The sequence below is a fragment of the Phalacrocorax aristotelis genome, unplaced genomic scaffold, assembly GCF_949628215.1.
Source record: "Phalacrocorax aristotelis unplaced genomic scaffold, bGulAri2.1 scaffold_108, whole genome shotgun sequence".
Lineage (NCBI taxonomy): Eukaryota > Metazoa > Chordata > Aves > Suliformes > Phalacrocoracidae > Phalacrocorax > Phalacrocorax aristotelis.
In genome coordinates this window covers 1-24,848 of record NW_027441285.1, presented here as the reverse complement: position 1 = coordinate 24,848, position 24,848 = coordinate 1, and the positions used below count along the sequence as shown (strand labels likewise).

General features: G+C 66.9%; 4 protein-coding genes across 4 annotated transcripts; all 4 read right to left on the bottom strand.

Moving 5' to 3' along the window:
- Positions 1–3,792: 3,792 nt before the first annotated feature.
- LOC142051255 (E3 ubiquitin-protein ligase PHF7-like) lies at positions 3,793–6,403 on the bottom strand. The gene is made up of 9 exons (XM_075080422.1): positions 6,143–6,403; positions 5,866–5,957; positions 5,660–5,761; positions 5,215–5,339; positions 4,958–5,120; positions 4,732–4,838; positions 4,492–4,605; positions 4,130–4,248; positions 3,793–3,952 (listed from the first exon to the last, which is right to left on the bottom strand). The coding sequence occupies exons 1-9, from the start codon at positions 6,279–6,281 to the stop codon at positions 3,810–3,812; spliced, it is 1,104 nt and encodes a 367-aa protein (XP_074936523.1). The 5' UTR covers positions 6,282–6,403; the 3' UTR covers positions 3,793–3,809.
- Positions 6,404–8,113: 1,710 nt separating this feature from the next.
- On the bottom strand, positions 8,114–10,576 carry LOC142051254 (E3 ubiquitin-protein ligase PHF7-like). Its single transcript, XM_075080421.1, has 9 exons — positions 10,465–10,576; positions 10,188–10,279; positions 9,982–10,083; positions 9,536–9,660; positions 9,279–9,441; positions 9,053–9,159; positions 8,813–8,926; positions 8,451–8,569; positions 8,114–8,273 (listed from the first exon to the last, which is right to left on the bottom strand). The coding sequence occupies exons 1-9, from the start codon at positions 10,574–10,576 to the stop codon at positions 8,131–8,133; spliced, it is 1,077 nt and encodes a 358-aa protein (XP_074936522.1). The 3' UTR covers positions 8,114–8,130.
- A 1,964-nt stretch (positions 10,577–12,540) lies between these two features.
- Positions 12,541–21,054, bottom strand: LOC142051267 (E3 ubiquitin-protein ligase PHF7-like). The gene is made up of 14 exons (XM_075080429.1): positions 20,952–21,054; positions 18,832–18,884; positions 18,637–18,726; positions 17,696–17,751; positions 17,333–17,426; positions 14,786–14,936; positions 14,509–14,600; positions 14,303–14,404; positions 13,857–13,981; positions 13,600–13,762; positions 13,374–13,480; positions 13,134–13,247; positions 12,773–12,891; positions 12,541–12,626 (listed from the first exon to the last, which is right to left on the bottom strand). Exons 1-14 carry the CDS (start codon positions 21,052–21,054, stop codon positions 12,541–12,543), a joined length of 1,455 nt encoding a protein of 484 aa, XP_074936530.1.
- Positions 21,055–21,079: 25 nt separating this feature from the next.
- Positions 21,080–23,593, bottom strand: LOC142051253 (E3 ubiquitin-protein ligase PHF7-like). The gene is made up of 9 exons (XM_075080420.1): positions 23,430–23,593; positions 23,153–23,244; positions 22,947–23,048; positions 22,501–22,625; positions 22,244–22,406; positions 22,018–22,124; positions 21,778–21,891; positions 21,384–21,535; positions 21,080–21,239 (listed from the first exon to the last, which is right to left on the bottom strand). The coding sequence occupies exons 1-9, from the start codon at positions 23,566–23,568 to the stop codon at positions 21,097–21,099; spliced, it is 1,137 nt and encodes a 378-aa protein (XP_074936521.1). The 5' UTR covers positions 23,569–23,593; the 3' UTR covers positions 21,080–21,096.
- Positions 23,594–24,848: the final 1,255 nt, after the last annotated feature.

Genomic DNA, 24,848 nt, shown 5'->3' with positions numbered 1-24,848 from the left:
GCCCTGCTCCCCTCCAGGCACCTGCAGCTGAGCTGCCGGCACGCACCTGGTGCCAGGCCCAGCTCGCCATCCCAGGGACCCGACCCCCCCGGGATACCTGCCCAGAGGAGGAGACGAAGGCATCGTCTCCTCGCCGGGGCTGCAGGGACCGGGGACACGGGCACTCACCCGTTCACCTCCGCCTGCTCCCGTCCCACCGGGCACAGGCACTGGCTGGCATCGCAGGAGCTGTGCCGCTGGTAGTGGTCCGCGAAGGCCCCGTCCTCCTCCCAGGCAGCATCCCTGCGGGAGACAGGAAGCCCTCAGCCGCGGGGGGCGTGGGGGCCACCCTGCTGGCACCCAGGGAGGCAGGAGGGGATCGGCCGGAGCACCACGGAGGGGGAAGGGGGCAGCGGGGAGGGCACCGACCTGTCGGGGATTTTGATGCCCAGGCGAAACATCTCCGCCTGGAAGGTCGGCACGTCCTGGCAGAGGGGGCAGCGGAAGTAGTGCAGGGCAGAGCGCAGCGCCTGGCCCTGGGGCAGAGAGGGCATCAACGTCAGAGCCGGGGCGGGTCTCGTTCGCCCCCTGGGAGCTGGGCGACAGGGTGACGACAGGGCTGATCCCGTCAGGGGCCGGGGGCGATGTCGCCTACCTGGATGCAGCGGCGGTGGAACCAGGCGCTGGCACAGGCAGGACAGACCAGGGTGTCGTAGCAGGGCCGCCCCGCCACCGCCTCCTGGCAGATGAGGCAGGGGGTCTCGTCCTGCTGCACCGCCCGCACCCGCTGCACCGGCCGGTGCTTCCAGCAGAAGGACCTGTGGGAGGGAGGTGATGGTTCAGCCACAGGCCTCCTCTGCCCCAGGCCCTGGCCTGGGTCCGGCCCTGGCCCTTCAAGGCGGCCACACTCACTTGAACTCCCCGAAGAACTGGGAGACGCAGCCCCGCTCACTGCCGCAGGGGAAGTGGAAGATTCGGCGGCAGCGCCTGCGCCGACAGGCGACCGAGGCACCCCGCAGCCGGCAGATGCAGCACCTCTGGGGACGGCATGGAGGTGGACAGCGTCAGCGCCGCGCAGTCAATGCCGCGCTCCCCGGGGAGCCCTGTTCGCCCTCGCCCAGCGCAGCCCCGCCGCGTTTCGGTGGGCTGCCTGGCCATTGACACTGGGCCGCTGATAACGTCCCCTACCCTCCCCAAATCCCCAGTTGCTGCAGAAATGGGCCCTTTTGGGGGAAGGAGGATCTGGGGGCGGTTGCTTGCAGCCAGCTGCCAGAGCATTCCTGGGGGGTTGCTGGCCTGTGCAGCGCCGGGCTCGGGACACGGGGACCACGGTGGGGACACGTCCCCTCCGGCCTCACCTTCTGTGCCACCCGCTTCAGCTCCTGCCGGATGTCGGGGAAGAGAAAGCCGTAGAAGCCCTCTTCATCGGCCCCTTTCTGGCCCAGCCTGGTGGCGTGGTACTGCAAGGGGGGGAAAAGAGGGTGCGTGCCAGGGGCTGCCTGTGCCGCGGTGCTGGAGAGGGCGGGGTGTTGTGGACCGGTGGGTGTTGAGCCCCGGGGACTCACCAGGCAGTTCTCATGGACGCAGAGCCCCTTCTGACGGCACAGCTGCCCCACGACTTCGGGGTCACAGTCTGCTCGCCAGCACAGCCTGCATACTGTCGGAGGACAGCGGCGCTGTCACCCCCAGCACCGCGCCGGTGTGCTGGGGCGGCAGTGCCGGGAGCGGGACGGGGGAGAGGCCGGGGCGCCTTGCCACGATGCGGGGGCCTCCGCTTGCACAGCTGGGCACCAGCCAAAATCCCCTCTGGCAGGTGCCCGGTGGGGGATGCTCTGCGCTCACCTTCCTCCTTGGGGACCTGACGCTTTCTTTTGCGCGGGGGTGGCACACGGGAGGGTCCTGCCTGCTCCTCCGGTGGCGCCGGGGGACACTGGGCAGGGGGGGACTGCGGCATCTTGCGGCGCCGCGACCTCAGCTCCATCACCGCAAGTGGCTGCAGTGAAGGAGATGGCTGGGCTTGGGGACGTCGGTGCGGTCAAAGACCGTCCTGATCTTCCAGCGTCTGTGGCAAACTCGCCACTGAGCTGGGGGCGGTTGCGCGGGGTATTTATCCAGCCTGGGCTCTTTGTGACACGGCTCTGCACGCATGTAGGGTCACAAACACGGTCACGCGTGTGCGGAGCCAGGTGACAAATGTCCCCACGCCCAGCCGTCTCCTTCCCTGCATCTGGGACCTGGGGACAGGCACAGGGCTGTGATCTGGGGCGGGAGGGACTGTGGCACGGGCTTCTTGTGCAGACGCTTTTGGGCACGTTTCCCGCGAGCGCAGGGAGGCTGGAGCAGCCTTCACCCACCCGCCCCCCGCTTCCCATCAGGGCTCTGGCCGCGCAGCTTTGGAGCCAGCTCTGTATCCCTGCTGTGACTGGGACGGAGCCAGGTGAGAAGCGGTACTTGTGGCAAAAGTGGGCACTAATTGGGATTTGACTCCTGGCAGTGGTTTTTGGCCAGCAATAGCAGCAGCGGCTGGGGGTGTCCACGGCGTGGCAGCTGAGCTGGGCCGGGCTCTCCGTTGTCCACAGAGCAACTCCACAGCCCCCCCGACACAGTGATGCTGCTGGGGCTGTGGCAAAGCAAAGCAATCGCCTGGAGGGATCGCTGCAGCAAATCCCCGCTGGTGGTGTCACTTCACGGCTGCCTGCTTGGGATTGCCATCAGGGCTCTGGCCGCGGAGCTTCGTGCCACAGCCTGGCTCATGGCCGGCAGGGTCCTGACAGCAGCAAGCGGGGTTGGGGTCGGTAGGCTTTGTTGAAACGGAACACATTTTGCTAAGAAAAGGGACAGTACAAAAATAATGTAAACTCTCCCTAAAAAAAACCCCAAAACAACCCAGAATAACTTAAACCACATGTGCTGGTTTTGGCTGAGAAGGGGTTAATTCTCCTCACTGTGGGGGGGCGGCTGCCTTTCCAGCTTCCCGGGCTCTGCCGCGTGGCGGGGGGGCTGGGAGGGGCGGGGCCGTGGCGGGGGCGGCTGAGCCCGACTGGCCGACGGCAGGTTCATTCCCTACCACGTGACACCATGACCAGCCTATGGAGGGGGGCCAGTTGCAGCTCGGGAGCGGCGCGGCGCGGCTGCGGCGCGGCTGCGGCGCGTGCGGTTTGTTTCGGCGGTTCGTTCCCCCTCTGCCCTCCCTTCCCTCCTCCCCCGGGGCTTTGCGCCTCTCGTTGTTCTCTTTTCCATTGCATTTCTGTTGTTGTTTCTGTTAATTTTAATTATTAAACTGTTCTTATCGCAACCCACGAGCGTTACCCTTCTGATTCTCTCCCCCATCTACCGGTGGGGGAGGGAGCGAGCGACTGTGTGGGGCTGAGCTGCCGCCTAAACCACGACACCACGTCATTCGGCTCGTTAATGGAGAGTCAGGAATTCTGATGCCTGAACAAAGCGCTTGTGCTACGAACCCCTCTGGACGTCTCTGAAGTCCCTGCTGGAGCCCCGGTGTGGGAGAAGGGACCCACGGGGACGCCCTTGCCCTCCCCGCACCCTGGGTCCACTGCTCCGCGCCCTGGGCAGGGAGGCCTTGGCCCCTCAGCAGCTCCCGTGGAGCTTCCCCCTCCCCAGCCCCCGTGGGTTCAGCTCTGGTGCCGCACATCACGTCCCCAAGCGGGTGACACCAGCATCTCACCTGGGGCGGCCAGTGCCAGCTCCTGTTTGGGAAACGACCTGGCAGCACCCACGGTGCCAAGGGGAGGGTCAGGGCCACCGCGGAGGCCCTTGCGCCGCAGCATTTCGGCACATCAGCAAGGCCACGTGTGACGTTCCAGCTTTTATTAGTGAGGCTCTGCAGGTTTCTGGGAGAGGGGCTGGGAGGGCAGCTGGGTGCCGGGGTGTCCTGCGAGGATCCTGGCCTCTTCTTCCTCAGCTGAAGTGCCAGGACCCGGGGTGCTGTGCGAGGGTCCCTGCGTCGGCGGGGCTGGAGTCTGGGCCAGGTGCAACGGGAGGCGCTGCAAGGGGCAGGCAGGGAGACGATGAGCACAACAAGTCCAGGCCACGCTCGCTCCCTCCCCGCATCAGAGCCCTGCGCCTGGCCCCAGGTCCCACGTGCTGTGGTGGCCACGTGGCCATGGGCACCCTGCCCCGCCCCCCTCACCAGTGCCAGTGCCGCTGCAGTCGCTGCACTCCCAGGAGTCGGCGTCTTCTCCTATGCCGGAGCAGAGCTGGTGGGTGCCGCGGGAGGCACAGGAGCCACAGAGCAGAAGTCTCCAGGGCCTGGGGGAGCAATGGGACCCACTGCCACCAAAGGCCCCCCGAGCTGTGGGCTGCCAGCCCGGGCGCAGCGTTGGGCCCTGCTCCCCTCCAGGCAGCCGAAGCTGAGCTGCCGGCACGCACCTGGTGCCAGGCCCAGCTCGCCATCCCAGGGACCCGACCCCCCCCGGGATACCTGCCCAGAGGAGGAGACGAAGGCATCGTCTCCTCGCCGGGGCTGCAGGGACCGGGGACACGGGCACTCACCCGTTCACCTCCGCCTGCTCCCGTCCCACCGGGCACAGGCACTGGCTGGCATCGCAGGAGCTGTGCCGCTGGTAGTGGTCCGCGAAGGCCCCGTCCTCCTCCCAGGCAGCATCCCTGCGGGAGACAGGAAGCCCTCAGCCGCGGGGGGCGTGGGGGCCACCCTGCTGGCACCCAGGGAGGCAGGAGGGGATCGGCCGGAGCACCACGGAGGGGGAAGGGGGCAGCGGGGAGGGCACCGACCTGTCGGGGATTTTGATGCCCAGGCGAAACATCTCCGCCTGGAAGGTCGGCACGTCCTGGCAGAGGGGGCAGCGGAAGTAGTGCAGGGCAGAGCGCAGCGCCTGGCCCTGGGGCAGAGAGGGCATCAACGTCAGAGCCGGGGCGGGTCTCGTTCGCCCCCTGGGAGCTGGGCGACAGGGTGACGACAGGGCTGATCCCGTCAGGGGCCGGGGGCGATGTCGCCTACCTGGATGCAGCGGCGGTGGAACCAGGCGCTGGCACAGGCAGGACAGACCAGGGTGTCGTAGCAGGGCCGCCCCGCCACCACCTCCTGGCAGATGAGGCAGGGGGTCTCGTCCTGCTGCACCGCCCGCACCCGCTGCACCGGCCGGTGCTTCCAGCAGAAGGACCTGTGGGAGGGAGGTGACGGTTCAGCCACAGGCCTCCTCTGCCCCAGGCCCTGGCCTGGGTCCGGCCCTGGCCCTTCAAGGCGGCCACACTCACTTGAACTCCCCGAAGAACTGGGAGACGCAGCCCCGCTCACTGCCGCAGGGGAAGTGGAAGATTCGGCGGCAGCGCCTGCGCCGACAGGCGACCGAGGCACCCCGCAGCCGGCAGATGCAGCACCTCTGGGGACGGCATGGAGGTGGACAGCGTCAGCGCCGCGCAGTCAATGCCGCACTCCCCGGGGAGCCCTGTTCGCCCTCGCCCAGCGCAGCCCCGCCGCGTTTCGGTGGGCTGCCTGGCCATTGACACTGGGCCGCTGATAACGTCCCCTACCCTCCCCAAATTCCCAGTGCTGCAGAAATGGGCCCTTTTGGGGGAAGGAGGATCTGGGGGCGGTTGCTTGCAGCCAGCTGCCAGAGCATTCCTGGGGGGTTGCTGGCCTGTGCAGCGCCGGGCTCGGGACACGGGGACCACGGTGGGGACACGTCCCCTCCGGCCTCACCTTCTGTGCCACCCGCTTCAGCTCCTGCCGGATGTCGGGGAAGAGAAAGCCGTAGAAGCCCTCTTCATCGGCCCCTTTCTGGCCCAGCCTGGTGGCGTGGTACTGCAAGGGGGGAAAAGAGGGTGCGTGCCAGGGGCTGCCTGTGCCGCGGTGCTGGAGAGGGCGGGGTGTTGTGGACCGGTGGGTGTTGAGCCCCGGGGACTCACCAGGCAGTTCTCATGGACGCAGAGCCCCTTCTGACGGCACAGCTGCCCCACGACTTCGGGGTCACAGTCTGCTCGCCAGCACAGCCTGCATACTGTCGGAGGACAGCGGCGCTGTCACCCCCAGCACCGCGCCGGTGTGCTGGGGCGGCAGTGCCGGGAGCGGGACGGGGGAGAGGCCGGGGCGCCTTGCCACGATGCGGGGGCCTCCGCTTGCACAGCTGGGCACCAGCCAAAATCCCCTCTGGCAGGTGCCCGGTGGGGGATGCTCTGCGCTCACCTTCCTCCTTGGGGACCGGACGCTTTCTTTTGCGCGGGGGTGGCACACGGGAGGGTCCTGCCTGCTCCTCCGGCGGCGCCGGGGGACACTGGGCAGGGGGGGACTGCGGCATCTTGCGGCGCCGCGACCTCAGCTCCATCACCGCAAGTGGCTGCAGTGAAGGAGATGGCTGGGCTTGGGGACGTCGGTGCGGTCAAAGACCGTCCTGATCTTCCAGCGTCTGTGGCAAACTCGCCACTGAGCTGGGGGCGGTTGCGCGGGGTATTTATCCAGCCTGGGCTCTTTGTGACACGGCTCTGCACGCATGTAGGGTCACAAACACGGTCACGCGTGTGCGGAGCCAGGTGACAAATGTCCCCACGCCCAGCCGTCTCCTTCCCTGCATCTGGGACCTGGGGACAGGCACAGGGCTGTGATCCGGGGCGGGAGGGACTGTGGCACGGGCTTCTTGTGCAGACGCTTTTGGGCACGTTTCCCGCGAGCGCAGGGAGGCTGGAGCAGCCTTCACCCACCCGCCCCCCGCTTCCCATCAGGGCTCTGGCCGCGCAGCTTTGGAGCCAGCTCTGTATCCCTGCTGTGACTGGGACGGAGCCAGGTGAGAAGCGGTACTTGTGGCAAAAGTGGGCACTAATTGGGATTTGACTCCTGGCAGTGGTTTTTGGCCAGCAATAGCAGCAGCGGCTGGGGGTGTCCACGGCGTGGCAGCTGAGCTGGGCCGGGCTCTCCGTTGTCCACAGAGCAACTCCACAGCCCCCCCGACACAGTGATGCTGCTGGGGCTGTGGCAAAGCAAAGCAATCGCCTGGAGGGATCGCTGCAGCAAATCCCCGCTGGTGGTGTCACTTCACGGCTGCCTGCTTGGGATTGCCATCAGGGCTCTGGCCGCGGAGCTTCGTGCCACAGCCTGGCTCATGGCCGGCAGGGTCCTGACAGCAGCAAGCGGGGTTGGGGTCGGTAGGCTTTGTTGAAACGGAACACATTTTGCTAAGAAAAGGGACAGTACAAAAATAATGTAAACTCTCCCTAAAAAAAACCCCAAAACAACCCAGAATAACTTAAACCACATGTGCTGGTTTTGGCTGAGAAGGGGTTAATTCTCCTCACTGTGGGGGGGCGGCTGCCTTTCCAGCTTGCCGGGCTCTGCCGCGTGGCGGGGGGGCTGGGAGGGGCGGGGCCGTGGCGGGGGCGGCTGAGCCCGACTGGCCGACGGCAGGTTCATTCCCTACCACGTGACACCATGACCAGCCTATGGAGGGGGGCCAGTTGCAGCTCGGGAGCGGCGCGGCGCGGCTGCGGCGCGGCTGCGGCGCGTGCGGTTTGTTTCGGCGGTTCGTTCCCCCTCTGCCCTCCCTTCCCTCCTCCCCCGGGGCTTTGCGCCTCTCGTTGTTCTCTTTTCCATTGCATTTCTGTTGTTGTTTCTGTTAATTTTAATTATTAAACTGTTCTTATCGCAACCCACGAGCGTTACCCTTCTGATTCTCTCCCCCATCTACCGGTGGGGGAGGGAGCGAGCGACTGTGTGGGGCTGAGCTGCCGCCTAAACCACGACACCACGTCATTCGGCTCGTTAATGGAGAGTCAGGAATTCTGATGCCTGAACAAAGCGCTTGTGCTACGAACCCCTCTGGACGTCTCTGAAGTCCCTGCTGGAGCCCCGGTGTGGGAGAAGGGACCCACGGGGACGCCCTTGCCCTCCCCGCACCCTGGGTCCACTGCTCCGCGCCCTGGGCAGGGAGGCCTTGGCCCCTCAGCAGCTCCCGTGGAGCTTCCCCCTCCCCAGCCCCCGTGGGTTCAGCTCTGGTGCCGCACATCACGTCCCCAAGCGGGTGACACCAGCATCTCACCTGGGGCGGCCAGTGCCAGCTCCTGTTTGGGAAACGACCTGGCAGCACCCACGGTGCCAAGGGGAGGGTCAGGGCCACCGCGGAGGCCCTTGCGCCGCAGCATTTCGGCACATCAGCAAGGCCACGTGTGACGTTCCAGCTTTTATTAGTGAGGCTCTGCAGGTTTCTGGGAGAGGGGCTGGGAGGGCAGCTGGGTGCCGGGGTGTCCTGCGAGGATCCTGGCCTCTTCTTCCTCAGCTGAAGTGCCAGGACCCGGGGTGCTGTGCGAGGGTCCCTGCGTCGGCGGGGCTGGAGTCTGGGCCAGGTGCAACGGGAGGCGCTGCAAGGGGCAGGCAGGGAGACGATGAGCACAACAAGTCCAGGCCACGCTCGCTCCCTCCCCGCATCAGAGCCCTGCGCCTGGCCCCAGGTCCCACGTGCTGTGGTGGCCACGTGGCCATGGGCACCCTGCCCCGCCCCCCTCACCAGTGCCCGTGCCGCTGCAGTCGCCGCACTCCCAGGAGTCGGCGTCTTCTCCTATGCCGGAGCAGAGCTGGTGGGTGCCGCGGGAGGCACAGGAGCCACAGAGCAGAAGTCTCCAGGGCCTGGGGGAGCAATGGGACCCACTGCCACCAAAGGCCCCCCGAGCTGTGGGCTGCCAGCCCGGGCGCAGCGTTGGGCCCTGCTCCCCTCCAGGCAGCCGAAGCTGAGCTGCCGGCACGCACCTGGTGCCAGGCCCAGCTCGCCATCCCAGGGACCCGACCCCCCCCGGGATACCTGCCCAGAGGAGGAGACGAAGGCATCGTCTCCTCGCCGGGGCTGCAGGGACCGGGGACACGGGCACTCACCCGTTCACCTCCGCCTGCTCCCGTCCCACCGGGCACAGGCACTGGCTGGCATCGCAGGAGCTGTGCCGCTGGTAGTGGTCCGCGAAGGCCCCGTCCTCCTCCCAGGCAGCATCCCTGCGGGAGACAGGAAGCCCTCAGCCGCGGGGGGCGTGGGGGCCACCCTGCTGGCACCCAGGGAGGCAGGAGGGGATCGGCCGGAGCACCACGGAGGGGGAAGGGGGCAGCGGGGAGGGCACCGACCTGTCGGGGATTTTGATGCCCAGGCGAAACATCTCCGCCTGGAAGGTCGGCACGTCCTGGCAGAGGGGACAGCGGAAGTAGTGCAGGGCAGAGCGCAGCGCCTGGCCCTGGGGCAGAGAGGGCATCAACGTCAGAGCCGGGGCGGGTCTCGTTCGCCCCCTGGGAGCTGGGCGACAGGGTGACGACAGGGCTGATCCCGTCAGGGGCCGGGGGCGATGTCGCCTACCTGGATGCAGCGGCGGTGGAACCAGGCGCTGGCACAGGCAGGACAGACCAGGGTGTCGTAGCAGGGCCGCCCCGCCACCACCTCCTGGCAGATGAGGCAGGGGGTCTCGTCCTGCTGCACCGCCCGCACCCGCTGCACCGGCCGGTGCTTCCAGCAGAAGGACCTGTGGGAGGGAGGTGACGGTTCAGCCACAGGCCTCCTCTGCCCCAGGCCCTGGCCTGGGTCCGGCCCTGGCCCTTCAAGGCGGCCACACTCACTTGAACTCCCCGAAGAACTGGGAGACGCAGCCCCGCTCACTGCCGCAGGGGAAGTGGAAGATTCGGCGGCAGCGCCTGCGCCGACAGGCGACCGAGGCACCCCGCAGCCGGCAGATGCAGCACCTCTGGGGACGGCATGGAGGTGGACAGCGTCAGCGCCGTGCAGTCAATGCCGCACTCCCCGGGGAGCCCTGTTCGCCCTCGCCCAGCGCAGCCCCGCCGCGTTTCGGTGGGCTGCCTGGCCATTGACACTGGGCCGCTGATAACGTCCCCTACCCTCCCCAAATTCCCAGTTGCTGCAGAAATGGGCCCTTTTGGGGGAAGGAGGATCTGGGGGCGGTTGCTTGCAGCCAGCTGCCAGAGCATTCCTGGGGGGTTGCTGGCCTGTGCAGCGCCGGGCTCGGGACACGGGGACCACGGTGGGGACACGTCCCCTCCGGCCTCACCTTCTGTGCCACCCGCTTCAGCTCCTGCCGGATGTCGGGGAAGAGAAAGCCGTAGAAGCCCTCTTCATCGGCCCCTTTCTGGCCCAGCCTGGTGGCGTGGTACTGCAAGGGGGGAAAAGAGGGTGCGTGCCAGGGGCTGCCTGTGCCGCGGTGCTGGAGAGGGCGGGGTGTTGTGGACCGGTGGGTGTTGAGCCCCGGGGACTCACCAGGCAGTTCTCATGGACGCAGAGCCCCTTCTGACGGCACAGCTGCCCCACGACTTCGGGGTCACAGTCTGCTCGCCAGCACAGCCTGCATACTGTCGGAGGACAGCGGCGCTGTCACCCCCAGCACCGCGCCGGTGTGCTGGGGCGGCAGTGCCGGGAGCGGGACGGGGGAGAGGCCGGGGCGCCTTGCCACGATGCGGGGGCCTCCGCTTGCACAGCTGGGCACCAGCCAAAATCCCCTCTGGCAGGTGCCCGGTGGGGGATGCTCTGCGCTCACCTTCCTCCTTGGGGACCGGACGCTTTCTTTTGCGCGGGGGTGGCACATGGGAGGGTCCTGCCTGCTCCTCCGGCGGCGCCGGGGGACACTGGGCAGGGGGGGACTGGGGCATCTTGCGGCGCCGCGACCTCAGCTCCATCACCGCAAGTGGCTGCAGTGAAGGAGATGGCTGGGCTTGGGGACGTCGGTGCGGTCAAAGACCGTCCTGATCTTCCAGCGTCTGTGGCAAACTCGCCACTGAGCTGGGGGCGGTTGCGCGGGGTATTTATCCAGCCTGGGCTCTTTGTGACACGGCTCTGCACGCATGTAGGGTCACAAACACGGTCACGCGTGTGCGGAGCCAGGTGACAAATGTCCCCACGCCCAGCCGTCTCCTTCCCTGCATCTGGGACCTGGGGACAGGCACAGGGCTGTGATCCGGGGCGGGAGGGACTGTGGCACGGGCTTCTTGTGCAGACGCTTTTGGGCACGTTTCCCGCGAGCGCAGGGAGGCTGGAGCAGCCTTCACCCACCCGCCCCCCGCTTCCCATCAGGGCTCTGGCCGCGCAGCTTTGGAGCCAGCTCTGTATCCCTGCTGTGACTGGGACGGAGCCAGGTGAGAAGCGGTACTTGTGGCAAAAGTGGGCACTAATTGGGATTTGACTCCTGGCAGTGGTTTTTGGCCAGCAATAGCAGCAGCGGCTGGGGGTGTCCACGGCGTGGCAGCTGAGCTGGGCCGGGCTCTCCGTTGTCCACAGAGCAACTCCACAGCCCCCCCGACACAGTGATGCTGCTGGGGCTGTGGCAAAGCAAAGCAATCGCCTGGAGGGATCGCTGCAGCAAATCCCCGCTGGTGGTGTCACTTCACGGCTGCCTGCTTGGGATTGCCATCAGGGCTCTGGCCGCGGAGCTTCGTGCCACAGCCTGGCTCATGGCCGGCAGGGTCCTGACAGCAGCAAGCGGGGTTGGGGTCGGTAGGCTTTGTTGAAACGGAACACATTTTGCTAAGAAAAGGGACAGTACAAAAATAATGTAAACTCTACCTAAAAAAAACCCCAAAACAACCCAGAATAACTTAAACCACATGTGCTGGTTTTGGCTGAGAAGGGGTTAATTCTCCTCACTGTGGGGGGGCGGCTGCCTTTCCAGCTTCCCGGGCTCTGCCGCGTGGCGGGGGGGCTGGGAGGGGCGGGGCCGTGGCGGGGGCGGCTGAGCCCGACTGGCCGACGGCAGGTTCATTCCCTACCACGTGACACCATGACCAGCCTATGGAGGGGGGCCAGTTGCAGCTCGGGAGCGGCGCGGCGCGGCTGCGGCGCGGCTGCGGCGCGTGCGGTTTGTTTCGGCGGTTCGTTCCCCCTCTGCCCTCCCTTCCCTCCTCCCCCGGGGCTTTGCGCCTCTCGTTGTTCTCTTTTCCATTGCATTTCTGTTGTTGTTTCTGTTAATTTTAATTATTAAACTGTTCTTATCGCAACCCACGAGCGTTACCCTTCTGATTCTCTCCCCCATCTACCGGTGGGGGAGGGAGCGAGCGACTGTGTGGGGCTGAGCTGCCGCCTAAACCACGACACCACGTCATTCGGCTCGTTAATGGAGAGTCAGGAATTCTGATGCCTGAACAAAGCGCTTGTGCTACGAACCCCTCTGGACGTCTCTGAAGTCCCTGCTGGAGCCCCGGTGTGGGAGAAGGGACCCACGGGGACGCCCTTGCCCTCCCCGCACCCTGGGTCCACTGCTCCGCGCCCTGGGCAGGGAGGCCTTGGCCCCTCAGCAGCTCCCGTGGAGCTTCCCCCTCCCCAGCCCCCGTGGGTTCAGCTCTGGTGCCGCACATCACGTCCCCAAGCGGGTGACACCAGCATCTCACCTGGGGCGGCCAGTGCCAGCTCCTGTTTGGGAAACGACCTGGCAGCACCCACGGTGCCAAGGGGAGGGTCAGGGCCACCGCGGAGGCCCTTGCGCCGCAGCATTTCGGCACATCAGCAAGGCCACGTGTGACGTTCCAGCTTTTATTAGTGAGGCTCTGCAGGTTTCTGGGAGAGGGGCTGGGAGGGCAGCTGGGTGCCGGGGTGTCCTGCGAGGATCCTGGCCTCTTCTTCCTCAGCTGAAGTGCCAGGACCCGGGGTGCTGTGCGAGGGTCCCTGCGTCGGCGGGGCTGGAGTCTGGGCCAGGTGCAACGGGAGGCGCTGCAAGGGGCAGGCAGGGAGACGATGAGCACAACAAGTCCAGGCCACGCTCGCTCCCTCCCCGCATCAGAGCCCTGCGCCTGGCCCCAGGTCCCACGTGCTGTGGTGGCCACGTGGCCGTGGGCACCCTGCCCCGCCCCCCTCACCAGTGCCCGTGCCGCTGCAGTCGCCGCACTCCCAGGAGTCGGCGTCTTCTCCTATGCCGGAGCAGAGCTGGTGGGTGCCGCGGGAGGCACAGGAGCCACAGAGCAGAAGTCTCCAGGGCCTGGGGGAGCAATGGGACCCACTGCCACCAAAGGCCCCCCGAGCTGTGGGCTGCCAGCCCGGGCGCAGCGTTGGGCCCTGCTCCCCTCCAGGCAGCCGAAGCTGAGCTGCCGGCACGCACCTGGTGCCAGGCCCAGCTCGCCATCCCAGGGACCCGACCCCCCCGGGATACCTGCCCAGAGGAGGAGACGAAGGCATCGTCTCCTCGCCGGGGCTGCAGGGACCGGGGACACGGGCACTCACCCGTTCACCTCCGCCTGCTCCCGTCCCACCGGGCACAGGCACTGGCTAGCATCGCAGGAGCTGTGCCGCTGGTAGTGGTCCGCGAAGGCCCCGTCCTCCTCCCAGGCAGCATCCCTGCGGGAGACAGGAAGCCCTCAGCCGCGGGGGGCGTGGGGGCCACCCTGCTGGCACCCAGGGAGGCAGGAGGGGATCGGCCGGAGCACCACGGAGGGGGAAGGGGGCAGCGGGGAGGGCACCGACCTGTCGGGGATTTTGATGCCCAGGCGAAACATCTCCGCCTGGAAGGTCGGCACGTCCTGGCAGAGGGGGCAGCGGAAGTAGTGCAGGGCAGAGCGCAGCGCCTGGCCCTGGGGCAGAGAGGGCATCAACGTCAGAGCCGGGGCGGGTCTCGTTCGCCCCCTGGGAGCTGGGCGACAGGGTGACGACAGGGCTGATCCCGTCAGGGGCCGGGGGCGATGTCGCCTACCTGGATGCAGCGGCGGTGGAACCAGGCGCTGGCACAGGCAGGACAGACCAGGGTGTCGTAGCAGGGCCGCCCCGCCACCGCCTCCTGGCAGATGAGGCAGGGGGTCTCGTCCTGCTGCACCGCCCGCACCCGCTGCACCGGCCGGTGCTTCCAGCAGAAGGACCTGTGGGAGGGAGGTGACGGTTCAGCCACAGGCCTCCTCTGCCCCAGGCCCTGGCCTGGGTCCGGCCCTGGCCCTTCAAGGCGGCCACACTCACTTGAACTCCCCGAAGAACTGGGAGACGCAGCCCCGCTCACTGCCGCAGGGGAAGTGGAAGATTCGGCGGCAGCGCCTGCGCCGACAGGCGACCGAGGCACCCCGCAGCCGGCAGATGCAGCACCTCTGGGGACGGCATGGAGGTGGACAGCGTCAGCGCCGCGCAGTCAATGCCGCACTCCCCGGGGAGCCCTGTTCGCCCTCGCCCAGCGCAGCCCCGCCGCGTTTCGGTGGGCTGCCTGGCCATTGACACTGGGCCGCTGATAACGTCCCCTACCCTCCCCAAATTCCCAGTTGCTGCAGAAATGGGCCCTTTTGGGGGAAGGAGGATCTGGGGGCGGTTGCTTGCAGCCAGCTGCCAGAGCATTCCTGGGGGGTTGCTGGCCTGTGCAGCGCCGGGCTCGGGACACGGGGACCACGGTGGGGACACGTCCCCTCCGGCCTCACCTTCTGTGCCACCCGCTTCAGCTCCTGCCGGATGTCGGGGAAGAGAAAGCCGTAGAAGCCCTCTTCATCGGCCCCTTTCTGGCCCAGCCTGGTGGCGTGGTACTGCAAGGGGGGAAAAGAGGGTGCGTGCCAGGCGCTGCCTGTGCCGCGGTGCTGGAGAGGGCGGGGTGTTGTGGACCGGTGGGTGTTGAGCCCCGGGGACTCACCAGGCAGTTCTCATGGACGCAGAGCCCCTTCTGACGGCACAGCTGCCCCACGACTTCGGGGTCACAGTCTGCTCGCCAGCACAGCCTGCATACTGTCGGAGGACAGCGGCGCTGTCACCCCCAGCACCGCGCCGGTGTGCTGGGGCGGCAGTGCCGGGAGCGGGACGGGGGAGAGGCCGGGGTGCCTTGCCACGATGCGGGGGCCTCCGCTTGCACAGCTGGGCACCAGCCAAAATCCCCTCTGGCAGGTGCCTGGTGGGGGATGCTCTGCGCTCACCTTCCTCCTTGGGGACCTGACGCTTTCTTTTGCGCGGGGGTGGCACACGGGAGGGTCCTGCCTGCTCCTCCGGCGGCGCCGGGGGACACTGGGCAGGGGGGGACTGGGGCATCTTGCGGCGCCGCGACCTCAGCTCCATCACCGCAAGTGGCTGCAGTGAAGGAGATGGCTGGGCTTGGGGACGTCGGTGCGGTCAAAGACCGTCCTGATCTTCCAGCGTCTGTGGCAAACTCGCCACTGAGCTGGGGGCGGTTGCGCGGGGTATTTATCCAGCCTGGGCTCTTTGTGACACGGCTCTGCACGCATGTAGGGTCACAAACACGGTCACGCGTGTGCGGAGCCAGGTGACAAATGTCCCCACGCCCAGCCGTCTCCTTCCCTGCATCTGGGACCTGGGGACAGGCACAGGGCTGTGATCCGGGGCGGGAGGGACTGTGGCACGGGCTTCTTGTGCAGACGCTTTTGGGCACGTTTCCTGCGAGCGCAGGGAGGCTGGAGCAGCCTTCACCCACCCGCCCCCTGCTTCCCATCAGGGCTCTGGCCGCGCAGCTTTGGAGCCAGCTCTGTATCCCTGCTGTGACTGGGACGGAGCCAGGTGAGAAGCGGTACTTGTGGCAAAAGTGGGCACTAATTGGGATTTGACTCCTGGCAGTGGTTTTTGGCCAGCAATAGCAGCAGCGGCTGGGGGTGTCCACGGCGTGGCAGCTGAGCTGGGCCGGGCTCTCCGTTGTCCACAGAGCAACTCCACAGCCCCCCCGACACAGTGATGCTGCTGGGGCTGTGGCAAAGCAAAGCAATCGCCTGGAGGGATCGCTGCAGCAAATCCCCGCTGGTGGTGTCACTTCACGGCTGCCTGCTTGGGATTGCCATCAGGGCTCTGGCCGCGGAGCTTCGTGCCACAGCCTGGCTCATGGCCGGCAGGGTCCTGACAGCAGCAAGCGGGGTTGGGGTCGGTAGGCTTTGTTGAAACGGAACACATTTTGCTAAGAAAAGGGACAGTACAAAAATAATGTAAACTCTCCCTAAAAAAAACCCCAAAACAACCCAGAATAACTTAAACCACATGTGCTGGTTTTGGCTGAGAAGGGGTTAATTCTCCTCACTGTGGGGGGGCGGCTGCCTTTCCAGCTTGCCGGGCTCTGCCGCGTGGCGGGGGGGCTGGGAGGGGCGGGGCCGTGGCGGGGGCGGCTGAGCCCGACTGGCCGACGGCAGGTTCATTCCCTACCACGTGACACCATGACCAGCCTATGGAGGGGGGCCAGTTGCAGCTCGGGAGCGGCGCGGCGCGGCTGCGGCGCGGCTGCGGCGCGTGCGGTTTGTTTCGGCGGTTCGTTCCCCCTCTGCCCTCCCTTCCCTCCTCCCCCGGGGCTTTGCGCCTCTCGTTGTTCTCTTTTCCATTGCATTTCTGTTGTTGTTTCTGTTAATTTTAATTATTAAACTGTTCTTATCGCAACCCACGAGCGTTACCCTTCTGATTCTCTCCCCCATCTACCGGTGGGGGAGGGAGCGAGCGACTGTGTGGGGCTGAGCTGCCGCCTAAACCACGACACCACGTCATTCGGCTCGTTAATGGAGAGTCAGGAATTCTGATGCCTGAACAAAGCGCTTGTGCTACGAACCCCTCTGGACGTCTCTGAAGTCCCTGCTGGAGCCCCGGTGTGGGAGAAGGGACCCACGGGGACGCCCTTGCCCTCCCCGCACCCTGGGTCCACTGCTCCGCGCCCTGGGCAGGGAGGCCTTGGCCCCTCAGCAGCTCCCGTGGAGCTTCCCCCTCCCCAGCCCCCGTGGGTTCAGCTCTGGTGCCGCACATCACGTCCCCAAGCGGGTGACACCAGCATCTCACCTGGGGCGGCCAGTGCCAGCTCCTGTTTGGGAAACGACCTGGCAGCACCCACGGTGCCAAGGGGAGGGTCAGGGCCACCGCGGAGGCCCTTGCGCCGCAGCATTTCGGCACATCAGCAAGGCCACGTGTGACGTTCCAGCTTTTATTAGTGAGGCTCTGCAGGTTTCTGGGAGAGGGGCTGGGAGGGCAGCTGGGTGCCGGGGTGTCCTGCGAGGATCCTGGCCTCTTCTTCCTCAGCTGAAGTGCCAGGACCCGGGGTGCTGTGCGAGGGTCCCTGCGTCGGCGGGGCTGGAGTCTGGGCCAGGTGCAACGGGAGGCGCTGCAAGGGGCAGGCAGGGAGACGATGAGCACAACAAGTCCAGGCCACGCTCGCTCCCTCCCCGCATCAGAGCCCTGCGCCTGGCCCCAGGTCCCACGTGCTGTGGTGGCCACGTGGCTGTGGGCACCCTGCCCCGCCCCCCTCACCAGTGCCCGTGCCGCTGCAGTCGCCGCACTCCCAGGAGTCGGCGTCTTCTCCTATGCCGGAGCAGAGCTGGTGGGTGCCGCGGGAGGCACAGGAGCCACAGAGCAGAAGTCTCCAGGGCCTGGGGGAGCAATGGGACCCACTGCCACCAAAGGCCCCCCGAGCTGTGGGCTGCCAGCCCGGGCGCAGCGTTGGGCCCTGCTCCCCTCCAGGCACCTGCAGCTGAGCTGCCGGCACGCACCTGGTGCCAGGCCCAGCTCGCCATCCCAGGGACCCGACCCCCCCCGGGATACCTGCCCAGAGGAGGAGACGAAGGCATCGTCTCCTCGCCGGGGCTGCAGGGACCGGGGACACGGGCACTCACCCGTTCACCTCCGCCTGCTCCCGTCCCACCGGGCACAGGCACTGGCTGGCATCGCAGGAGCTGTGCCGCTGGTAGTGGTCCGCGAAGGCCCCGTCCTCCTCCCAGGCAGCATCCCTGCGGGAGACAGGAAGCCCTCAGCCGCGGGGGGCGTGGGGGCCACCCTGCTGGCACCCAGGGAGGCAGGAGGGGATCGGCCGGAGCACCACGGAGGGGGAAGGGGGCAGCGGGGAGGGCACCGACCTGTCGGGGATTTTGATGCCCAGGCGAAACATCTCCGCCTGGAAGGTCGGCACGTCCTGGCAGAGGGGGCAGCGGAAGTAGTGCAGGGCAGAGCGCAGCGCCTGGCCCTGGGGCAGAGAGGGCATCAACGTCAGAGCCGGGGCGGGTCTCGTTCGCCCCCTGGGAGCTGGGCGACAGGGTGACGACAGGGCTGATCCCGTCAGGGGCCGGGGGCGATGTCGCCTACCTGGATGCAGCGGCGGTGGAACCAGGCGCTGGCACAGGCAGGACAGACCAGGGTGTCGTAGCAGGGCCGCCCCGCCACCACCTCCTGGCAGATGAGGCAGGGGGTCTCGTCCTGCTGCACCGCCCGCACCCGCTGCACCGGCCGGTGCTTCCAGCAGAAGGACCTGTGGGAGGGAGGTGACGGTTCAGCCACAGGCCTCCTCTGCCCCAGGCCCTGGCCTGGGTCCGGCCCTGGCCCTTCAAGGCGGCCACACTCACTTGAACTCCCCGAAGAACTGGGAGACGCAGCCCCGCTCACTGCCGCAGGGGAAGTGGAAGATTCGGCGGCAGCGCCTGCGCCGACAGGCGACCGAGGCACCCCGCAGCCGGCAGATGCAGCACCTCTGGGGACGGCATGGAGGTGGACAGCGTCAGCGCCGTGCAGTCAATGCCGCACTCCCCGGGGAGCCCTGTTCGCCCTCGCCCAGCGCAGCCCCGCCGCGTTTCGGTGGGCTGCCTGGCCATTGACACTGGGCCGCTGATAACGTCCCCTACCCTCCCCAAATCCCCAGTTGCTGCAGAAATGGGCCCTTTTGGGGGAAGGAGGATCTGGGGGCGGTTGCTTGCAGCCAGCTGCCAGAGCATTCCTGGGGGGTTGCTGGCCTGTGCAGCGCCGGGCTCGGGACACGGGGACCACGGTGGGGACACGTCCCCTCCGGCCTCACCTTCTGTGCCACCCGCTTCAGCTCCTGCCGGATGTCGGGGAAGAGAAAGCCGTAGAAGCCCTCTTCATCGGCCCCTTTCTGGCCCAGCCTGGTGGCGTGGTACTGCAAGGGGGGGAAAAGAGGGTGCGTGCCAGGGGCTGCCTGTGCCGCGGTGCTGGAGAGGGCGGGGTGTTGTGGACCGGTGGGTGTTGAGCCCCGGGGACTCACCAGGCAGTTCTCATGGACGCAGAGCCCCTTCTGACGGCACAGCTGCCCCACGACTTCGGGGTCACAGTCTGCTCGCCAGCACAGCCTGCATACTGTCGGAGGACAGCGGCGCTGTCACCCCCAGCACCGCGCCGGTGTGCTGGGGCGGCAGTGCCGGGAGCGGGACGGGGGAGAGGCCGGGGCGCCTTGCCACGATGCGGGGGCCTCCGCTTGCACAGCTGGGCACCAGCCAAAATCCCCTCTGGCAGGTGCCCGGTGGGGGATGCTCTGCGCTCACCTTCCTCCTTGGGGACCTGACGCTTTCTTTTGCGCGGGGGTGGCACACGGGAGGGTCCTGCCTGCTCCTCCGGCGGCGCCGGGGGACACTGGGCAGGGGGGGACTGCGGCATCTTGCGGCGCCGCGACCTCAGCTCCATCACCGCAAGTGGCTGCAGTGAAGGAGATGGCTGGGCTTGGGGACGTCGGTGCGGTCAAAGACCGTCCTGATCTTCCAGCGTCTGTGGCAAACTCGCCACTGAGCTGGGGGCGGTTGCGCGGGGTATTTATCCAGCCTGGGCTCTTTGTGACACGGCTCTGCACGCATGTAGGGTCACAAACACGGTCACGCGTGTGCGGAGCCAGGTGACAAATGTCCCCACGCCCAGCCGTCTCCTTCCCTGCATCTGGGACCTGGGGACAGGCACAGGGCTGTGATCCGGGGCGGGAGGGACTGTGGCACGGGCTTCTTGTGCAGACGCTTTTGGGCACGTTTCCCGCGAGCGCAGGGAGGCTGGAGCAGCCTTCACCCACCCGCCCCCCGCTTCCCATCAGGGCTCTGGCCGCGCAGCTCTGGAGCCAGCTCTGTATCCCTGCTGTGACTGGGACGGAGCCAGGTGAGAAGCGGTACTTGTGGCAAAAGTGGGCACTAATTGGGATTTGACTCCTGGCAGTGGTTTTTGGCCAGCAATAGCAGCAGCGGCTGGGGGTGTCCACGGCGTGGCAGCTGAGCTGGGCCGGGCTCTCCGTTGTCCACAGAGCAACTCCACAGCCCCCCCGACACAGTGATGCTGCTGGGGCTGTGGCAAAGCAAAGCAATCGCCTGGAGGGATCGCTGCAGCAAATCCCCGCTGGTGGTGTCACTTCACGGCTGCCTGCTTGGGATTGCCATCAGGGCTCTGGCCGCGGAGCTTCGTGCCACAGCCTGGCTCATGGCCGGCAGGGTCCTGACAGCAGCAAGCGGGGTTGGGGTCGGTAGGCTTTGTTGAAACGGAACACATTTTGCTAAGAAAAGGGACAGTACAAAAATAATGTAAACTCTCCCTAAAAAAAACCCCAAAACAACCCAGAATAACTTAAACCACATGTGCTGGTTTTGGCTGAGAAGGGGTTAATTCTCCTCACTGTGGGGGGGCGGCTGCCTTTCCAGCTTCCCGGGCTCTGCCGCGTGGCGGGGGGGCTGGGAGGGGCGGGGCCGTGGCGGGGGCGGCTGAGCCCGACTGGCCGACGGCAGGTTCATTCCCTACCACGTGACACCATGACCAGCCTATGGAGGGGGGCCAGTTGCAGCTCGGGAGCGGCGCGGCGCGGCTGCGGCGCGGCTGCGGCGCGTGCGGTTTGTTTCGGCGGTTCGTTCCCCCTCTGCCCTCCCTTCCCTCCTCCCCCGGGGCTTTGCGCCTCTCGTTGTTCTCTTTTCCATTGCATTTCTGTTGTTGTTTCTGTTAATTTTAATTATTAAACTGTTCTTATCGCAACCCACGAGCGTTACCCTTCTGATTCTCTCCCCCATCTACCGGTGGGGGAGGGAGCGAGCGACTGTGTGGGGCTGAGCTGCCGCCTAAACCACGACACCACGTCATTCGGCTCGTTAATGGAGAGTCAGGAATTCTGATGCCTGAACAAAGCGCTTGTGCTACGAACCCCTCTGGACGTCTCTGAAGTCCCTGCTGGAGCCCCGGTGTGGGAGAAGGGACCCACGGGGACGCCCTTGCCCTCCCCGCACCCTGGGTCCACTGCTCCGCGCCCTGGGCAGGGAGGCCTTGGCCCCTCAGCAGCTCCCGTGGAGCTTCCCCCTCCCCAGCCCCCGTGGGTTCAGCTCTGGTGCCGCACATCACGTCCCCAAGCGGGTGACACCAGCATCTCACCTGGGGCGGCCAGTGCCAGCTCCTGTTTGGGAAACGACCTGGCAGCACCCACGGTGCCAAGGGGAGGGTCAGGGCCACCGCGGAGGCCCTTGCGCCGCAGCATTTCGGCACATCAGCAAGGCCACGTGTGACGTTCCAGCTTTTATTAGTGAGGCTCTGCAGGTTTCTGGGAGAGGGGCTGGGAGGGCAGCTGGGTGCCGGGGTGTCCTGCGAGGATCCTGGCCTCTTCTTCCTCAGCTGAAGTGCCAGGACCCGGGGTGCTGTGCGAGGGTCCCTGCGTCGGCGGGGCTGGAGTCTGGGCCAGGTGCAACGGGAGGCGCTGCAAGGGGCAGGCAGGGAGACGATGAGCACAACAAGTCCAGGCCACGCTCGCTCCCTCCCCGCATCAGAGCCCTGCGCCTGGCCCCAGGTCCCACGTGCTGTGGTGGCCACGTGGCTGTGGGCACCCTGCCCCGCCCCCCTCACCAGTGCCCGTGCCGCTGCAGTCGCCGCACTCCCAGGAGTCGGCGTCTTCTCCTATGCCGGAGCAGAGCTGGTGGGTGCCGCGGGAGGCACAGGAGCCACAGAGCAGAAGTCTCCAGGGCCTGGGGGAGCAATGGGACCCACTGCCACCAAAGGCCCCCCGAGCTGTGGGCTGCCAGCCCGGGCGCAGCGTTGGGCCCTGCTCCCCTCCAGGCACCTGCAGCTGAGCTGCCGGCACGCACCTGGTGCCAGGCCCAGCTCGCCATCCCAGGGACCCGACCCCCCCGGGATACCTGCCCAGAGGAGGAGACGAAGGCATCGTCTCCTCGCCGGGGCTGCAGGGACCGGGGACACGGGCACTCACCCGTTCACCTCCGCCTGCTCCCGTCCCACCGGGCACAGGCACTGGCTGGCATCGCAGGAGCTGTGCCGCTGGTAGTGGTCCGCGAAGGCCCCGTCCTCCTCCCAGGCAGCATCCCTGCGGGAGACAGGAAGCCCTCAGCCGCGGGGGGCGTGGGGGCCACCCTGCTGGCACCCAGGGAGGCAGGAGGGGATCGGCCGGAGCACCACGGAGGGGGAAGGGGGCAGCGGGGAGGGCACCGACCTGTCGGGGATTTTGATGCCCAGGCGAAACATCTCCGCCTGGAAGGTCGGCACGTCCTGGCAGAGGGGGCAGCGGAAGTAGTGCAGGGCAGAGCGCAGCGCCTGGCCCTGGGGCAGAGAGGGCATCAACGTCAGAGCCGGGGCGGGTCTCGTTCGCCCCCTGGGAGCTGGGCGACAGGGTGACGACAGGGCTGATCCCGTCAGGGGCCGGGGGCGATGTCGCCTACCTGGATGCAGCGGCGGTGGAACCAGGCGCTGGCACAGGCAGGACAGACCAGGGTGTCGTAGCAGGGCCGCCCCGCCACCGCCTCCTGGCAGATGAGGCAGGGGGTCTCGTCCTGCTGCACCGCCCGCACCCGCTGCACCGGCCGGTGCTTCCAGCAGAAGGACCTGTGGGAGGGAGGTGACGGTTCAGCCACAGGCCTCCTCTGCCCCAGGCCCTGGCCTGGGTCCGGCCCTGGCCCTTCAAGGCAGCCACACTCACTTGAACTCCCCGAAGAACTGGGAGACGCAGCCCCGCTCACTGCCGCAGGGGAAGTGGAAGATTCGGCGGCAGCGCCTGCGCCGACAGGCGACCGAGGCACCCCGCAGCCGGCAGATGCAGCACCTCTGGGGACGGCATGGAGGTGGACAGCGTCAGCGCCGCGCAGTCAATGCCGCACTCCCCGGGGAGCCCTGTTCGCCCTCGCCCAGCGCAGCCCCGCCGCGTTTCGGTGGGCTGCCTGGCCATTGACACTGGGCCGCTGATAACGTCCCCTACCCTCCCCAAATCCCCAGTTGCTGCAGAAATGGGCCCTTTTGGGGGAAGGAGGATCTGGGGGCGGTTGCTTGCAGCCAGCTGCCAGAGCATTCCTGGGGGGTTGCTGGCCTGTGCAGCGCCGGGCTCGGGACACGGGGACCACGGTGGGGGCACGTCCCCTCCGGCCTCACCTTCTGTGCCACCCGCTTCAGCTCCTGCCGGATGTCGGGGAAGAGAAAGCCGTAGAAGCCCTCTTCATCGGCCCCTTTCTGGCCCAGCCTGGTGGCGTGGTACTGCAAGGGGGGAAAAGAGGGTGCGTGCCAGGGGCTGCCTGTGCCGCGGTGCTGGAGAGGGCGGGGTGTTGTGGACCGGTGGGTGTTGAGCCCCGGGGACTCACCAGGCAGTTCTCATGGACGCAGAGCCCCTTCTGACGGCACAGCTGCCCCACGACTTCGGGGTCACAGTCTGCTCGCCAGCACAGCCTGCATACTGTCGGAGGACAGCGGCGCTGTCACCCCCAGCACCGCGCCGGTGTGCTGGGGCGGCAGTGCCGGGAGCGGGACGGGGGAGAGGCCGGGGCGCCTTGCCACGATGCGGGGGCCTCCGCTTGCACAGCTGGGCACCAGCCAAAATCCCCTCTGGCAGGTGCCCGGTGGGGGATGCTCTGCGCTCACCTTCCTCCTTGGGGACCTGACGCTTTCTTTTGCGCGGGGGTGGCACACGGGAGGGTCCTGCCTGCTCCTCCGGCGGCGCCGGGGGACACTGGGCAGGGGGGGACTGCGGCATCTTGCGGCGCCGCGACCTCAGCTCCATCACCGCAAGTGGCTGCAGTGAAGGAGATGGCTGGGCTTGGGGACGTCAGTGCGGTCAAAGACCGTCCTGATCTTCCAGCGTCTGTGGCAAACTCGCCACTGAGCTGGGGGCGGTTGCGCGGGGTATTTATCCAGCCTGGGCTCTTTGTGACACGGCTCTGCACGCATGTAGGGTCACAAACACGGTCACGCGTGTGCGGAGCCAGGTGACAAATGTCCCCACGCCCAGCCGTCTCCTTCCCTGCATCTGGGACCTGGGGACAGGCACAGGGCTGTGATCCGGGGCGGGAGGGACTGTGGCACGGGCTTCTTGTGCAGACGCTTTTGGGCACGTTTCCTGCGAGCGCAGGGAGGCTGGAGCAGCCTTCACCCACCCGCCCCCCGCTTCCCATCAGGGCTCTGGCCGCGCAGCTTTGGAGCCAGCTCTGTATCCCTGCTGTGACTGGGACGGAGCCAGGTGAGAAGCGGTACTTGTGGCAAAAGTGGGCACTAATTGGGATTTGACTCCTGGCAGTGGTTTTTGGCCAGCAATAGCAGCAGCGGCTGGGGGTGTCCACGGCGTGGCAGCTGAGCTGGGCCGGGCTCTCCGTTGTCCACAGAGCAACTCCACAGCCCCCCCGACACAGTGATGCTGCTGGGGCTGTGGCAAAGCAAAGCAATCGCCTGGAGGGATCGCTGCAGCAAATCCCCGCTGGTGGTGTCACTTCACGGCTGCCTGCTTGGGATTGCCATCAGGGCTCTGGCCGCGGAGCTTCGTGCCACAGCCTGGCTCATGGCCGGCAGGGTCCTGACAGCAGCAAGCGGGGTTGGGGTCGGTAGGCTTTGTTGAAACGGAACACATTTTGCTAAGAAAAGGGACAGTACAAAAATAATGTAAACTCTCCCTAAAAAAAACCCCAAAACAACCCAGAATAACTTAAACCACATGTGCTGGTTTTGGCTGAGAAGGGGTTAATTCTCCTCACTGTGGGGGGGCGGCTGCCTTTCCAGCTTCCCGGGCTCTGCCGCGTGGCGGGGGGGCTGGGAGGGGCGGGGCCGTGGCGGGGGCGGCTGAGCCCGACTGGCCGACGGCAGGTTCATTCCCTACCACGTGACACCATGACCAGCCTATGGAGGGGGGCCAGTTGCAGCTCGGGAGCGGCGCGGCGCGGCTGCGGCGCGGCTGCGGCGCGTGCGGTTTGTTTCGGCGGTTCGTTCCCCCTCTGCCCTCCCTTCCCTCCTCCCCCGGGGCTTTGCGCCTCTCGTTGTTCTCTTTTCCATTGCATTTCTGTTGTTGTTTCT

What these genes read in the sequence shown, in the direction of transcription:
- LOC142051255 (XM_075080422.1), bottom strand. Translation starts at nt 6,281, where the DNA reads ATGGAGCTGAGGTCGCGGCGCCGCAAGATGCCGCAGTCCCCCCCTGCC. An exon ending in CAGTTCTTCGGGGAGTTCAA is followed by an intron (nt 5,121 to 5,214) that starts GTGAGTGTGGCC and finishes TCCCTCCCACAG; the next exon opens with GTCCTTCTGCTGGAAGCACC. An exon ending in TCCACCGCCGCTGCATCCAG is followed by an intron (nt 4,839 to 4,957) that starts GTAGGCGACATC and finishes TCTCTGCCCCAG; the next exon opens with GGCCAGGCGCTGCGCTCTGC.
- LOC142051254 (XM_075080421.1), bottom strand. Translation starts at nt 10,576, where the DNA reads ATGCCCCAGTCCCCCCCTGCCCAGTGTCCCCCGGCGCCGCCGGAGGAG. An exon ending in CAGTTCTTCGGGGAGTTCAA is followed by an intron (nt 9,442 to 9,535) that starts GTGAGTGTGGCC and finishes TCCCTCCCACAG; the next exon opens with GTCCTTCTGCTGGAAGCACC. An exon ending in CTGCAGCGGCACGGGCACTG is followed by an intron (nt 8,274 to 8,450) that starts GTGAGGGGGGCG and finishes CCCAGACTCCAG; the next exon opens with CCCCGCCGACGCAGGGACCC.
- LOC142051267 (XM_075080429.1), bottom strand. Translation starts at nt 21,054, where the DNA reads ATGCTGCGGCGCAAGGGCCTCCGCGGTGGCCCTGACCCTCCCCTTGGC. An exon ending in GCTGGCACTGGCCGCCCCAG is followed by an intron (nt 18,885 to 20,951) that starts GTGAGATGCTGG and finishes GTGACCCCGAAG; the next exon opens with TCGTGGGGCAGCTGTGCCGT. An exon ending in GCGTCCATGAGAACTGCCTG is followed by an intron (nt 14,405 to 14,508) that starts GTGAGTCCCCGG and finishes CCCCCCTTGCAG; the next exon opens with TACCACGCCACCAGGCTGGG.
- LOC142051253 (XM_075080420.1), bottom strand. Translation starts at nt 23,568, where the DNA reads ATGGAGCTGAGGTCGCGGCGCCGCAAGATGCCGCAGTCCCCCCCTGCC. An exon ending in TGAAGCGGGTGGCACAGAAG is followed by an intron (nt 22,626 to 22,946) that starts GTGAGGCCGGAG and finishes TGCCGTCCCCAG; the next exon opens with AGGTGCTGCATCTGCCGGCT. An exon ending in GGCATCAAAATCCCCGACAG is followed by an intron (nt 21,892 to 22,017) that starts GTCGGTGCCCTC and finishes TGTCTCCCGCAG; the next exon opens with GGATGCTGCCTGGGAGGAGG.